The sequence below is a fragment of the Pseudonaja textilis genome, chromosome Z (assembly GCF_049901715.1).
Source record: "Pseudonaja textilis isolate UNSWEBS1 chromosome Z, rPseTex1.2, whole genome shotgun sequence".
NCBI classification, from domain to species: domain Eukaryota; kingdom Metazoa; phylum Chordata; class Lepidosauria; order Squamata; family Elapidae; genus Pseudonaja; species Pseudonaja textilis.
The window spans coordinates 133,971,117-133,987,161 of record NC_142008.1 but is presented as its reverse complement, the minus strand read 5'-3'; the positions used below and the strand labels follow the sequence as shown (position 1 = coordinate 133,987,161).

At 42.3% G+C, this 16,045-nt stretch overlaps 1 protein-coding gene across 1 annotated transcript in view; it reads right to left on the bottom strand.

Moving 5' to 3' along the window:
* The window catches only part of ALDH16A1 (aldehyde dehydrogenase 16 family member A1), a 49,138-nt gene that overhangs the window by 30,505 nt on the left and 2,588 nt on the right, over positions 1–16,045 (bottom strand). Inside the window, 6 exon segments of the mRNA XM_026712170.2 lie at positions 847–1,031; positions 3,539–3,616; positions 7,014–7,192; positions 10,325–10,451; positions 11,543–11,645; positions 15,494–15,879. Coding sequence (XP_026567955.2) covers positions 847–1,031; positions 3,539–3,616; positions 7,014–7,192; positions 10,325–10,451; positions 11,543–11,645; positions 15,494–15,879 — 1,058 coding nt within the window.

Genomic DNA, 16,045 nt, shown 5'->3' with positions numbered 1-16,045 from the left:
AATCGAATAGCTCATAAAGCAAATCAACAACAGCCATAATAGCAATAGTGCTGCCATATAATTTCTGCAAAATTCTCTTATCTTGTCAAAGAATGGCTGAAGGAAATTCTCTTTCAAATTGAATTAAAGACACAATTAAAAAAAAAAGGAGGGATGGAATAGATCCCTGGCTGACTTTGAATGTAATACTTCATGCCTCACAATGGTCATTGTAAGATGAAGAATAACTTTATCCTGCTCTTAATGCAACAGTTTACTTAATGCAGACAGGACTGCAGCCTCATCGGATATTTTTATTTATGTATATGCCACCTTTTTATTTTTATAAATAAATCAAGGTGGTGAACACTACAATACTCCTTCCTATTTTCCCCACAACAACAACCCTGGGTGGCAAGTTGGGCTAACAGAGAGTGACTGGCTGAAGGTCATCCATTTGGGTTTCCTAAGGCAGGACTAAAACTCACAGTCTCCTGGTGACTAGTCCAAAGACACCCGCCCATCTTTCATGCTTAAGGGAGGACTAGAACTCACAGTCTCCTTACTTTTATCCTGGTGCCTTAACTCAGGCGTCTCCAATCTCCAGACCATGGCCCAGACTGCAGCCCATTTGGAACCGGGCGGGTTAGCATGCGTGAGTGTAAAGCTGCATTTATGAAAGAAGTGCCTGTGCAAAACCATCCCCTCTTCCCTCCCCCGCCAGTCCAGAAAGGTTGGAGACCTCTGCCTTAACCGAGATCTCAACTATGTTACCCACAAGAGTGGCAAAAAAAAAAAACCCAACACCCCTGATCTTTCCTCCTGAGCCTCCTCCTAAATGCCTGAATGGAGACAAAGGGGCTTTACCTTGGCAGTTCCAGCAAAGGCCACTTTGTCAACGCCTGGGTCGTGTGCCAAGGCATCTCCCAGCCCCTGATCGCCAGTGAGGACATTGAAGACCCCTGGGGGGAGCCCAGCTTGGGTACAGACCTCGGCCAAGAACAGAGCAGCCAACCCGGTGGACCTGGCTGGCTTCAAGATCGTCGTGTTTCCTGTTGGCAAAGCAGGCAATGGAGAGTTAGGGATGGAAGAGAAGAGAAAAGGTAGTTAAAAGGCCAGAGAGATATCTATTCCCTATATTCTTCTCCCCTATCTGATATACAGTGGCCTCCAAATATGTTGAACTGCAACTCCAGGTAGGCCTCGACTTACAACAGCTCATTTAGTGCCCGTTCAAAACTATGACATCACTTAAAGAAATGACTTACGACCAGTTTTCGCACTTAAGACTGTTGCAGCATCCCCATGGTCACGTGACCAAGATATAGACAGCTAGCAACTGACTCATATTTATGACGGTTGCAGTATCCCGGGGTCAGGCAATCCCCTTTTGTGACCTTCTGACAAGCAAAGTCAATGGGGAAGCCACATTCACTTAACAACCGTGTTACTAATTTAACAACTGCTATAACAAATGTCTCCGCAAGATAATTTTGGGGTTCAAACACCTCTATTCCCAGTCACTTGGGAAAATTGAAGGACATCAGGCAGGGAAAAGCTGAAGAAGACCAAAGCGGAGTCAATGATTTCCATTTTTTTCACGACAGAAAACAGTGCCCGATTTAGACTTCATAAGGCCCTGGACTCTCATGGCTTTTTGTTAAAATGTTGCCCCAGAAGATCTCACAAAAAAAAGGACTGTGGATTTTCAGAAAAAGTTGCAGCTGGTATTGCATCAGCAGAATCAAGACAAGAACATATTTGTAAATAAAGACAGTTTGAAAAAGACAAGTGAGGCAGGGAAAACATGGGGACCAGAGTCCCTTTTTTTCCTTCTCAAGGTTCAATCATGGCTAGTTGGCCAATGAAACTGTAAGGGAAGATGGGAGAAAGATCCTTTGCGCTTAACATCCCATGAGTTTAGGGAACATTCTTATCAAGGTAAGGCACCTAGCTCAGAAGACTAATATCAGCAATATATAAAGACAAAATATTTTCAACTAAGATAAGCTGGGGATAGATAAATGACAAATAAAAGAGTAGATTTTGTGAATTTATTAATCTATACCAGGGGTGTCAAACTCAATTTCATTGAGGGCTGCATCAGGGTTGCTTGACCTTGGTGGGCTGCAGTGGGTCTAGCCAGGGTGGGCATGGCCAGCTCATGTCAGGGGCACCTGTGGTGGTCTGAGTGCGCTGCCAGCGAAAATCGGCTCCCAAGCTCTGTTTCCGGCTGCAACGGCCTCTTGCAACCCTCTGAAAGTGAAAACGGATCTCAGGAGGGCAACACATGGCACCCACGAGCTCCATTTTCAGCTGTGATGACCTCCTGCAAACCTCTGCCAGCAAAAAAAGGAGTTTGGGAGGGCTCCATGCGGCTTCCTGAATTCCTTTTTCTCTGGCAGTGGCACCCTGGGCTGGTCCGCTGTTTCTAGGGCAGTCCTGCAGGCCAGATCCAGCCTGCAGGCCTTGAGTTTGATGCCCCTGATCTATACAATGCATACTATTTAAAGTTCCCAATTTATAATTCCAGTTTGTTAGTCATAGTACCTAAGAGCCAACATTCAGTGTAAAATATCCATACAATTTTCTTGGCAGTATGTTCAGGCCTCACTGCCTTCTTTCTAGGTCTGAGAAAGTGACTGACCTAAAGTCCTCCAGCTGACTTTGTGCCCAAGGCAGGACTAGACCTCACAATCTTCTGGTTTCTGGCCCAATGCCTTAAACCTCTACCCCAAACTGACTCTCAACTCCAGGTTACAGTAAAGTGGAAACTGGGGTCGTGACCGTAATCCGTTCCAGGACTATGGTCTCAACCCGATTTGGTCGTGACCGGAAGCATGACTGACTGCACATGTGCAGACAAAAATCTGCATGGACTGTGCGGGCATGGAAGGGGAAATCGGTGCGGAAAGGGAATCTGCCACGGCTGGGTTTGTTCACCACCTGATTTTTGAATTGTGACCCACTTTAAAAATCAGATGGATTTTCTGGTTGGAACCCGATTTGGTCGCAACAGAAGCGTTCGCGATCTGAGATTCCACTGTATTTCCTTTAAAAGCACAGCAGGGAGACATGGTATGCTACAGGTTCCTTCTTTTAAGAAAGTCCATCTAGTGGAACCAAGAAGGGCCTTATCCGTGGTTGGCTCCCTTTCTGTGGAATATCATCCCCATGGAGATAAGACTGGCCCTCACCTTGATACCCTTTTAAAAAACCCTGAAGACATGGCTTTGCCAGTGGGCCTAGACATCCCAAGATGATATGGAGCCCATCGTTTGAGTGTTATCACCAGAAGCCTGGAAGTTCATTGGGTTTTACATTTCTATAAGGCAGCTGGAGTCACTGTGAGTGAATTGGGCAAGCACATTTTTTTTTAATGGAATAAAAATACATATTTTTAACTACAGCGTCTTTCAAGGAATTGAGTTCAAGTTTCTCTTTCTCTGCATACTTTTACTCTCAGATTAACCTCACGAGATAGAGATCAACGCAATGACTTTTGTGCCAGGATGGATCTCAAGACTTGCTTAGATGAGTTGGAACTATTTTTACATACCCATCGCCAGGGCTGAACACAACTTCCATGTCAGCGTCAGCAAAGGAAAACTTCGAGGAATAAGAATAGCAACAGTACCTATAGAGAGACAAGTTTCATCAGAAACTGAGTGTTTCCGTGGCTGTGTTCCGTTTCTACAATAATCCTTTCTAGGAGCCTCCAAATGTGCCAAATTTCCTCTATTTTGCACTTTGAGATCTGTACAGGAAGGCTGCAGTCCAGGATCAAAACTTCCTAAATTTCTTAGAGAGGAACTCCGGACACTCCCTAACCAGTATATTGCATTAATACGGCGGTGATTCTAGCTGAACCTACATTATAGCAGACCAAAGTTTTTAGAATGCAAATCTTGTTGAACTTTAGGAACTGACTTTTTTATTGAATTTTTAATAGGTTTCAATTATTTATTACATTCATTCATGCAAGTCATATAATAATATCATACAATAAGTTATCTTTCATATCTAAAGTGTTTTTCACCTCTCATTTAATAACAGAATAACAGAGTTGAAAGGGACATTGAAGGTCTTAGACAGGAGACTCTATACCATTGTAGACAAATGATGTTCAGTCTTTTCTTAAAAGACTGAAGTGTTGAAGCATACAACATGCAATATTCACTCTTCAAATATCCCTTATAAAAACCATAATCCACAACCCATAGCATATTCATATTCAAAAGCAAAACGATCAATCAAATGTACTAGAAAAATTTTGCAGCCTTAACAGTTAAACCTATCACTAGTGCCTGTTCTTATTTTTCTTTTTTATTACTGTCAACCTGGTTGTGGGCTTTTATTGTAAAACATTAAGCTATTGCAGCCAGCTATACCAGAAATAAAGAATAAAAACAATGCAAAAAGCAAACATAATTAAACAGAGCGGTTTACTACTGGAAGATTGGTAGTCTGCCTGTGGTCCCAAATCTAATCACTAAGAATTAATATTTGTGTGTGTGTGTGTGTACACATGCCTGCATGACCCCATTAGCCTTTAAGCACGTGGAAAGAGCTACTGTTCCTAGGTGATTCCATTACAATGAATAGACATACCCAAAGAAAAGATTATGTTTAACTATTGTCTCCTCTTTTTCCTTGCTAATATTTGCTGAAGAATTTCAAGGACGTTTGAAAAAACTGAAGAGAAAATTATTGATGATGAGGGATTAGTTTAAGAAGCTGTGCAGAATCGGCCACAACTTTGGGAAATGTTCATTCTGCTAGAAGGCATGCACAAAGCCTGGACATTACAGTAAGGTCAGCCACTTCTCCCTACCCAATAGCAATCTCTAAGTAACCTTCATACTCACTCCCCACTACCAAAAAAAGCAAAAGGAATACACTTTGATGCCTCTTTGTGTATACACATTCTACATACAGGTAGTCCTCAACTTACAATAGTTCGTTTAAGGATCGTTCAAAGTTACACAGGAACTGAAAAATGTAACTTATGACCATTTTTCATCGTTATGACCTTTGCAGCATCCCTACGATCATGGGATCAAAACCGAGAGCTTGGCAATAGGTTCATATTTATGACCTTTGCTGTATCCCAAGGTCACTTTTTGAGACCTTCTGACAAGCAAAGTCAATGGGGAAGCCCGATTCACTTAACAAACAGGTTACTAATTTATCAACTGCAGTGATTCACTTAACAACGGTGGCAAAAAAAAAAATCATAAAATGGGGCAAAACTCACTTAACCAGTATGTCTCTTAACAATAGTAATTTTGGGCTCAAATGTGGTTGTAAGCCAAGGAATACCTTTACAAGCTAGTTCTTAATTTCAGAAACGTTGCAATCTTTGTAAACAAACCTCTTCTTTCTTTGCCACTGCTGCATTATTGTGCTTGACAAGGGCACACTGAATGGTCAAATTCAAGTCATTTCAAGCTTCCAATGTGCCCCATTCCTGTTATGGCCATTTTGGTGGTATTTCGAGTGTCAACAGGTCATTTGTCAGCTTTGGAAGCTATACTGAAACCTGATGCTCACACGCTGCCACATTTTGAGCCTGGGAAAGTGGGAGGGTGGAAGTTCTTGGGGTAAATGTAGTTAGACAAAATAACGTTATTTTTGTAGTTCAAGGCCATGCTATTGTGCGCATGTGAGGGAGGTCTTCAGTTGGGATGGATGATGTGATGATGGATGTGGGGGGTTGGATTTGTAGTTTTGATTATTGCAAGGAAGCCCGAAATTTTCAGATTCGAGATTCTCCCAGTTGTGCCAGTTACTAGCCAAATAAAAGAGAACTTTTGAGCAATGTCTGCCTCAGAGTTATTGGTTGGAGTGGAGGTTTGCTGGAACACTGACATCATTACAAGCTTCAGGCGCCTTCAGGAGAACAAAACAGTCTGCTGCGAACTCACAACCACTGCATGGAATCTAAAACTGAGTGTTTCAACCAGTGGTGGGTGTCAGCCTTCAAGATCTTCCTCTTTTCCGTTGCTTCTTTCTGGCTGCCATGAGTAACGGGGGCTGGAAGAGGGAAATCTATGGGATGCCAGCTGCAAATGTTGCTAACTAATATTGTATAAACTGGGGAGGGTTTCTCATTCCTGCTTAGCTCTCTCTTCTCTGCGCAACTGCAACCCTTTATCTGAGTAAGCCAAGGTCAACTAATCATCACCACCTGGAGATGTCCGCATGATGTAGTTCACAACTTTTAATTGGAAGAACCGTTTGAACTGTTGGGGGTGGGAACATTTCACTCCCTTGATATATGCGATCTGCGTGCCTAATTACCCAGATTCAGAATTTTCTTGTTGCTACCACTGACTTCCAGTAAAAGACATATTTTTTTCTAATTACAAGAGTCTAAGTATTTCTTTCCTGGATTTTGAACGGAGCACCAGCTGACAGGTGGGGTTCAAATAATTTAACAACGATTCACCCAGCATCAGGTTGGCTGTCATGGGAGGTTTGGCCCATCCCCGTCCTCCAGCTCCACCGCACATGTGGGCTGAGCCTCCCATGATGGCCAACCTGACCCTGGGCGAACTAGTTGTTAAATTACACTTCCCTCCCTGTTATCAAAGTGGATCCTGGATGCTGAGCTGCAAATGGAGAAATGGGTAACGGAGGGCCAGCATGAGGGAAGGAGGAGGAGCAGGGAGAACAAAGAGGGAAATTGGCCTTCTCCTTCCCTTGAGTCAGCCACTGCGGTTCTCCATCATGCACAGCGCAACACCCAGGAACCACTTTGATGGGGTGGGGATTTAACAACCAGTTCAGATGAAACGGTGAAAACCGGTTGAATCCTACCACTGGTTTCAACCATTTCACTCTCCTCTAGTGCAGAAGCCTCCAAACTTAGCAATTTTAAGACCTGTGGACTTCAACCCCCAGAATTCCCCAGTCAGACCCCTGCTCCAGTGCTTCGGGGGAGGGGGAGCAGATAAACTTCATGCTAGGAAAACCTGGATGCTGGGTGTTTTTTCCCAGGCTAAGGTTCCAGTCTCCCCAGTGAGACTTACCAAGTGGTTGCCAGTTGCTCATCTGTTCTTTCATCAGTTGGGCCCATCCTGCATAGTGGTAGAAATGCCGGACAACCAATGGGAGATCTGCTTCTTGGCTTTCACGGATCATGTTTCCACTGTCGAGACTCTCCAGAACACTGAGCAGCCGCTGATGTTTCTGGATGGTCCTGGCAACACTGTCAGGGAAGAGGCAACCTCAGATAAAGCATGGCTGGACTGAATGGCTGCACACATTTCACTTACAGGACCAGTTGAGAGGAGTAAGCTATAGTACGTTAAGAAAGTCTTCTACTTCGACTTAAGACCAGTCATTTACAATCATTCAAATGTACAACGGATCTCCAAAGATTTTAATTTCCAACAATTAGCTCACCCCATGGCCACATAATCACATTTTGGACACTCAGCAAGTGGCAACGCTTAAGGCCATTTACAGTAACCATGCAATCATATGATCACATGTCACCTCCCCACCCCCGGGAAATTGGTGTTTATTTCCAGTTTCCTTTGTTGGCAATGGATTCGATTAATGACCACAGTGTTCACTTAATGACTGTGGCGTTTGCTTAATACCCACCACTAAAAATATTATAAAAACGGACACAATCACATGGTGACTTTCCTAACAATGGGCACAACTTATGACTGTGATCGTAAGTCAACAATTACCAGCAAACCAGGTGACTTCCAGGCATATGGACTCTGATTCCCAGAATTCCCCAGGCACTACGGCTTTTAATTAAAATTCTGGAGGATGAGATACATTTATCTGGAGAATGCCAAGGCAGAGGATCTTCAGCCACACCAACTTTAAGATGTGTGGACTTCAGTTCTGTTTGGCAAGGGCAGAGGTCCCCAACCTTTCTGGCTTTGAGGATTGTTTTTGGGAGGTGGGGGTGGGATGTTTCTTCACGAGCCAGGGTGAGTACACACGCAGCTCCATTTACATGAGCGGCAAGCACCATGGCCACTGCTCATGCAACTGGAGCACCCGCGTGTGCCCCGCTGCTGCTTCTGCAGCCCAGTTCTGAATGGCTCATGGCCCAGTAGCGGGCCATGGCTTGAGGGTTGGGCCCCCCCGTGCTAGGGTATTCTGGGTGTTGAAGTCCACACATCTTAAAAATTGCCAAGTTTGGGTTAGGGTTGTAAGTATTTTTCTACTCTACTGCATTGAAAAAAAAAAGAAGTCAAAATTCACTATTTTTTTGTCATTCTGCACGTCTCTAACTTTATTTTTTTATTGCATTTCTGTCTTATGATAACCTATAATAAAACATTTCATTTCTTGGGCGGGGGTGGGTGGGGGAATTGCCAAGCTTGAAAACACTGAACTATATGGTAACTGCTATACCATGGCATAGCTTCTTTCAAAACTCTTAGAAATTACACTTCGATAATTATACTAAAGAACTTCTTTAATTTGTTTCTACTAACGAAATTCTACTTAGAACTCTGGTTTCCAATGACAGCTGGAAAAAAAAATTAAACAGTGATGTTTCTGGATGTCTCTAGCCAGATGTGTTATAACTAAAACAGTAAGCCTGGTGTAGAGGTAGTCCTCGACTTATGACTGCAATTGAGCCCAAAGTTTCTGTTGCTACATGAGACAATTCTTAAGCGAATATTGCCCCATTTTATAATCCTTCTTTTATAAGCCACAGTTTTTAAGTGAATCAGCACAGTTGTTGTTAATTACCCAGTTGTCCAGTGAATCTGGATTTCCTATAGACTTTGCTTGTCAGAAGGTCGTAAAAGGGGATCACACAACCTCAGGACACTGCAACCGTCATAAATATGAACCAGTTGCCAAGCATCTGAATTTTGATCATGTGACCATGGGGATGCCGAAACGGTCATAAGTGTGAAGTACAGTCATAAGTCATTTTTTTCAGTGACGCTGTCACTTCAAACAATCACTAAAGGAACTGTCGTAAGTCAAGGATTACCTGTAGTTGTTATAGTTCTGCAACCAGGTCCAGGATATGGGTGGAGAATGTCCAGATGTTACTGAATTACAGCTCCCTAGCATCTCTCACTACAAACCACTCTTTCCCCAATCTGTGGTCAAAGAAACCTCTTGTATTCTTTTAGCTGAAAGTTAGAACAGCACTGAAAAAAAAGGTGACACGACCAGTTTTCACACTTATGACCGTTGCAGCATCTCCATGGTCACATGATCGAAATCTAGGCACTCGCAAACTGGCATGCATTTGTGATGGTTGCACTGGGTCAGGGTGATACGATCACCATTTGTAACCTTTCCAGCTGGCTTCTGACAAACCAAGTAAATGGGCAAGCAGATTCGCTTAATGACTGCATGATTTACTTAACTCCACCGATTCACTTAACAACTGTGACAAAAAGGATGCAAAAATGCAGCCTAACTCACTTAACAACTGCCTTGCTTAGCAGAGATGGCTAAATGGACTGCTTTGATAAAAGAAAAAAACACAATTTTTTTGTTTTACTTGGACTTTGTGCTTGAGGTGGGAAAAAAATGAAACTTTGGGCTTTTGTAATTAGATTTGTTGTTACAGAAACGGCTAGTTTATACTGTTACGGTATGTAAAAGTAAAAAATTGAGGTTTGATGTTATTATCTTATTCTACTGCACCAAAGGCAGTTAGCAGTCAACAGCTTTTTTCTTTCCCCCACCACCTTCTTTTCTACCCTCTTCCTTTCTCTTTTCGCTCCCCTATTTTTCCTCCCCTATTTGCTGTTGTATTTTTGTATTTTATACCCATCACATCCTGGACATAAGCTGTTTCAACTTCTTCCCTCAAGGTGAGGCTACAAGTCAAAACAACCAGACCCAAGGACAGTTCGCCCCCCTCCTCCATGCCATCACTCTGCTAAACAACTAATTCCCACAATACTGTCATACAACTCTATTACTATTATCCTTCTCATCTTTCCTATTACCTTATCTTCTTATGATTATAGCTTTGTTGCTTGTATCTTACAATTTATATTGTTTCATTTAATATTTAGTATCCTAGTATGATCTTTGTCGATTGCCTATTTAGTATCCTATGACTATCATTTATGATTATGATGAACGTATTTTACGATGTTTATGACCATCACTTGTTGCTAGTATGTAGATTGACAACTTATACCCTGGAAACAAATTTCTTGTGTGTCCAATGACACTTGGCCAATAATGAATTCCATTTTTATTCTATTCAAAACTGAAGAAAGCTGAACAATTGTCTTGCTTAGCAGCAGAAATCTGGGGCACAATTGTGTTCATAAGTAGAAGGCTATCTGTAAGTAGCCAAGATTACCCGCTTGTGACTGCCTCTTACTTGTAAAGGTGTCGGGCTCGAACATGGCCAGGGAGCAGGCTCCAACTTTCATAGGCTACTTTAGCAGCTTGAACTGCTTTGTCCACATCTTCTTTCTTGCCTTGGATTGTGGTGGCCAGTGGTTCCCCTAAAGGAGAGGAGGGAAAAAAAGAGGATTTTTCCCCCCTCCTGCTAAGTCTACCCTGAAATAACAATAGCAATAGCACTTTCTCTTTTTTCTTTGTTTTGCTTCACAGTGCTTTTACAGCCCTCTCTAAGTGATTTACAGAGTCAGTATATTGCCCCGAACAGTCTCGGCCCTCATTTTACCAACCTCAGAAGGATGGAAGTTTAAGTCAAGTTCAGGTTCGAACTCCCAGCAGTAGGCAGAACCAGCCTGCAATGCTGCATTCTAACCACTGCACCACCATGAATTGACTGAAAGATTTAGAAATTATTAGCAATTTTGGGAAGCAGGATTTGCTGTCGTTTTAAGGAATACAGTCTGCCCCTTTATGAAAGGGAAGGAGAAATTAGCAGCAATCACTACAGCTTTGGGAGTTGGGATCAAATAATTGTCAGGGTTCCAAATAAAGCACCCATAGAAAGCAGAACTCTTGAGGCAGGCAAGTTCCTCAAAGAACAATTTATTGGATACATCATATTGACACAACTGTGAAAGCCGACTCTGAAAGTTCCTGTGGCTTTCACCTAATTAAAAAGTAAATGATTCCCCTTTCTCCCAAGTCACCGGTCGCGCTGTCCAATCAAGGCGCTGGCTAGTTTCTCGGTTACTTCACTCCTTCTCTGGCCAGCCACCTGTTAGAACGTCCTTGGTTCCCACAGGAAAACTTTTGTGTTTTGGATACAAAACCCCACCTAGCTATTTCCCCCCCCTCCCACACTCCTCCATCCCTTTTTCTGCTTTGTGACAACCCTGAATCCTCCAAGATGGCCTCGGCCAGGTTCACTTCATGGTTGACAGTAAGGCCATTCTCAGCATCTCTCTAGTCCCAGTTTATCAGCAGCTTCATGGCATTACAAACAGCACAGAAAATATAGCCTTTCCAGCCTCAGAGAAACTGGGTTTTTGGAGCAGAAGCATATAAAACATTAAATCAATGTTTCTCTACCATATCAAATTTAAAGTGGGTGGACTTCAATTCCCAGAATCCCCCTGCCAGAATATATGTAATCTCCCACAAAAGCCAGCCTCCCTAGTTCATCCACCATTTTTACCTGTGGTTGGATTCTTGTGCGTATAGGTCTCTCGCCCATCTGGTTTCAGCCACTTGCCATTTATAAAGTGTCCCAGTTTACGACCATGAGATTCCAGCCAGGACTGAAGAGAAAGAGGGAAATGTCAGGTTATAGGGAAAAGAAGTATTTACCCTGTGGAAGAATTGGAATTTTCTCCAAATAATAATGGATATTTAGCAACCTTTTCCAGAAAACAGGAGGGAACAGCTAGATTCAAGGAGGAAACCTGTAGCTTCAGAAAGCTGATGGACTCGTTAGGCCTGGCCAATAGTCAGGGCCGAGAGGAGATCCATTACTGTAGCATCTGGAAATTCACTGTTTCCCTACCCACTGATTCACCCTGATTGAGAGGAAAGACCAGAACACTCAGCCTTTAACATTGCAGGTAATCCTTGACTTACAATTATTCATTTAGCGACTGTTCAAAGTTACAATGGCACTGAACAAAGGGCCTTGCAACCAGTTTTCACACTTACAAGCATCCCCAAGGTCGCATGATCAAGATTCAGGTTTCAAAATACCAGCATGTATTTACAATGGTTGCAGAATCCCAGTGTCACGTGATCATCATTTATGAACTTCCCAGTTGGCTTTTGATAAGTCAATGGGGGAAGCAGAATTTGCTTAATGACTGCATGATTCACTTAACAACTATGGCAAAAAGATTGTAAAATTGAGAGAGACTCATTTAATAACTGCCTTATTAAGCAATGGAAATTTTGTTCCCACTTATGGTCCCAATTGAGGACTACCTATACCGAACTAGCTATATATCAATGCACCAATATACTTAATAGCTTGATACCCATGCTTCGCTACAAAACTATGTGGCCGGGCTTAGTTTTGGGGGAGGAAAATAAGGGGAAAAATTCTGCCTCTGCTTACCAGCATCCATCGGTATTCATCTGGCTAGCATGCTGTCAGTATGAGAGAAAAGTTGAGGGCTGTTCGGAAACTGAAACAATATTTGCTGTGTGAGACAGAAAGAAACAGCAAGGAGCCTGGGGGTGGCTTAGCTCAACTGTTCTGTACTAGAGCTGCTTGGTGCTGTGAAACTAAAACTGAAACTCCTCTCCTCTGCTTGTGTTTTGCATTTGGAACAGAGTTCTTTTCAGGTGGGGAGGGGGAGTAGAACTCTTTAGCATCAGAGCGTGTTAATAATAATATAGGAAATACTAAAGCTCTGATGGTCATTTTGAAAAATCCTTTCAGTGAGCACCTAGAAGCCAAGAGGAACATACATGCCAAATATCATGTTTGTAGACTTACGGTTCTAAAGATTTTGTGATGATGTGTGAGTTTTTTCGCTTTTATATATACAGATAAGCTTCGAATTTTCTACATCCTGGTATATTACTCCAACATTGACTATTAAGAGTGTTGAAGATACTCCAAACTGAGCTTTTTGCTCTGCCTCCAAATCAGGTTGATGACACCTGATTACTTAAAAAGCAACCTGATATGGAAGCGGAACACAATTCATTATTATTCTCTTAGTTGATCCTTCTAGCTCTCTGATTATGAACAGGTGATATAGTAGCTTCATATGTCATTCATCATCCATAGTTTTCTGGTTCGGGCTAGTAAGCGTTCCATGCAAAGGAGAATTTGCTGTACAGCTAGTTATCTTCCCCATTGCCACAACCAACTTCTAATTCAGTTTGCATAAAGAAAAGGACCAACATTTCCAAGCTCAGAATTTCTCTAAAGCCTAATTTGAAAATGTCTAATCTGAAATACCAAGTGATTGAGTACTTCACTTTTCCAAAACTTGTGTTTTAAATATTAAGGTCCCTTGAAGGTCAATCATAAATATATGCATGTGTGCCTTCAAGTCCATTTTTGTCTTTTGGCAACTGCCTGTACTCCCTCTGAAGACTTCTGGCAAGATTTGGAAGTAGTTTGCCATTGCCAGCTTCACAGGGCTGAGAGAGATTGAGGGCCTAATGACATCCGGCTGGCTTTGTTCTTAAAGCAGGACTAGAACTCATGGTCTCCTGGTTTCTAGCCCGATACCTTAATCACTACATCAAACTATCCACAAAATCAATAAAAGAAGTTAATTTGCCATCAGCATCCCCCTTGTGCACGTTTACAGTTTTTCTTCTTTTCTTTCCTCTCCATTATGACTATGTTCCTTCAACCTGCCAAAAACACGTCTGGAACAGTGAAAAAAAATTCAAGTAGAAAGTATGCCCCTCTTCCCATCTCCTGTACCACCCTAAGCCAGCAATTCAACTGCTTGGTAAAAGGAGAAAATGTGATTTGCATGGTAGTAAGAACACAGCTGGGAGGAGTGTAAGTGGAATGACCCATATGGGGCATGCAGAAGATTGCAGTGGATCAGATACTCACGCAGGCCATAGTAAATTACATTAATCAGATGTAATAGTCCAAAGACGGTCATCCATTAAGGGGGATTAGCTATCTTCTACTGTAAAATATTCTAGCTGTTTTCATGCAGAAACTTGTCCATACTCTTCACAAAGAAAAACTTGCAAGTACCAGATGTCTAAAAGTATAGTATGGATTTCTTTTCCACAATAATCCTCAATGCATGACCACAACTGAGTCCCAAATTTATGTTGTTAAGTGAGACATTTGTTAAGTGAATTTTGCCCCATTTTATGACCCAATTGTTAAGTGAATCACCGCAGTTGATAAGTTGGCAACATGGTTATTAAGTGAATCTGGCTTCCCCATTGATTTTGTCAAAAGGTTGAAAAAGGTAATCACTTATGACAACCAATCATAAGTATGAACCAGTTGCCAAGCATCTAAATGTTGATCAAATGATCATGAGGATGCTACAAAGGTTGTGTGAAAAACAGTCATAAGTCACTTTTTTCAGTGCCATTCTAACTTTGAATGATCACTAAATGAACTGCTATAAGTCGAGGACTACCTGCATTGTTCTCATTCGTTTTCAAATCTATGCAGAGATATTCACTGATTGATCAACTGATTAAACCTAAAGGTTGAGAAAGACAGTAGAAAGATTTCAAGGCTAAAATAATTATTACAAAGAATCTAATCCTATTGTAAGAGTTACTATGGGAGAGAGTGAGATTGTCCCCAAAACATTAATTTAGCTTGAATGCCAAGATACAAAAGCCAAACTTTGAAACCCGCAAGAAGACTGGAAGACGTAAGATGTTATTATCTAGAATTCCCATCATCCCTGACCATCAGGTATGTTGTTTGAGGCTCATGAGAATTACAAGGTGGCTTCCAATATATTAACAATAGCACTTATATACCACTTCACAGCGCTTTACAGCCCTCTCTAAGCCAAGAGTCAGCATATCATCCCCAACAATCTGGGTCTTCATTTCACTGACCTCAGAAGGATGAAAGGCTGAATCAACTTTAGCCGGTGAGTATCAAACTGCTGGCAGCCAGAAGTCAGCAGAATTAGCCTGGAGTACCGTATTCTATCCACTGCGCCACCACGGCTCTTCAAGCCACATTAAATCCAAATGTGGCTTGTTTACCTTGGATTTGGTGTTGTACATACTCAACCACCACAGTTTATTCATTCACTATAACTGAACAAAAAAGACAGTTTGGTCTAGTGGTTAAGCCACCAGGCTAGAAACTGAGAGTTCTAGTCCTGCCTTAGGTGTGAATGCTGGCTGACTGATCTGGGACCAATCAGCAGATTATTAGTTCTCATCCCCACACCTTAGACACGAAAATCAGCTGATTGATTTTGGCTCAATCAATCTCTCTCAGCCCAATTCATCTCACAGGGTTGTTGTGGGGGAAATAGGAGGAAGAAAGAGCATTATATAGGTTCGTTGCCTTGAATTGTTTATAAAAAAAACAATAGAGGTGAAATAAATCGTCCCTCTCCCTCCAAAAAAAATCTCCCAGAGGAAGAGATTTAAGCTAGTGAGATATGAATGGCTGCTGTAAAGCATGAGCAACCTTTAACAGCGGGGGCTCCCGAGCCCTGCCCTCTTTACAAGATCCCTCTTCTGAGTCTTTGCAGATATCTCTATTTCGATTCTCTTCCTTTACATGCCCAGGGCCATTCGTCCCCTTGTCTTCTTCCCCTGCTTCCTTCTCCTTTTGGCTCTTGGTCCACATTTGCCGAATCCAAGCCATCTCAGCTACCCAAAGCTGCCGATCCTTCTCCCGTTGGGCTTTCTCTTCTTCCCAAAGTCCTTGAAATAGCTTTTCTCTCTCTCTGAAATGTGTCCGGATATCCCGCACCAACTCGTCAAATTTGTCATCCCAGGGTCTCTTCCTCTTGCTCCGGAGCTGGGCCACCTTCTCACGCATGCTCAGCAGACTCCGTGGCCTGGAAAAAGCTGATGGCAGGGAGGAATGAGATGATATTACTCAAGTGGCAGTGATGAAGACCAAAACTATGTCACCGGAGCTCGCCAGACATGAGAACCAGCCTCTGAGATGCATACACCATTAAAGCAGCATGTCCTTTCATCATTCATATAGACAAAGTGAGATTCAAAGAAT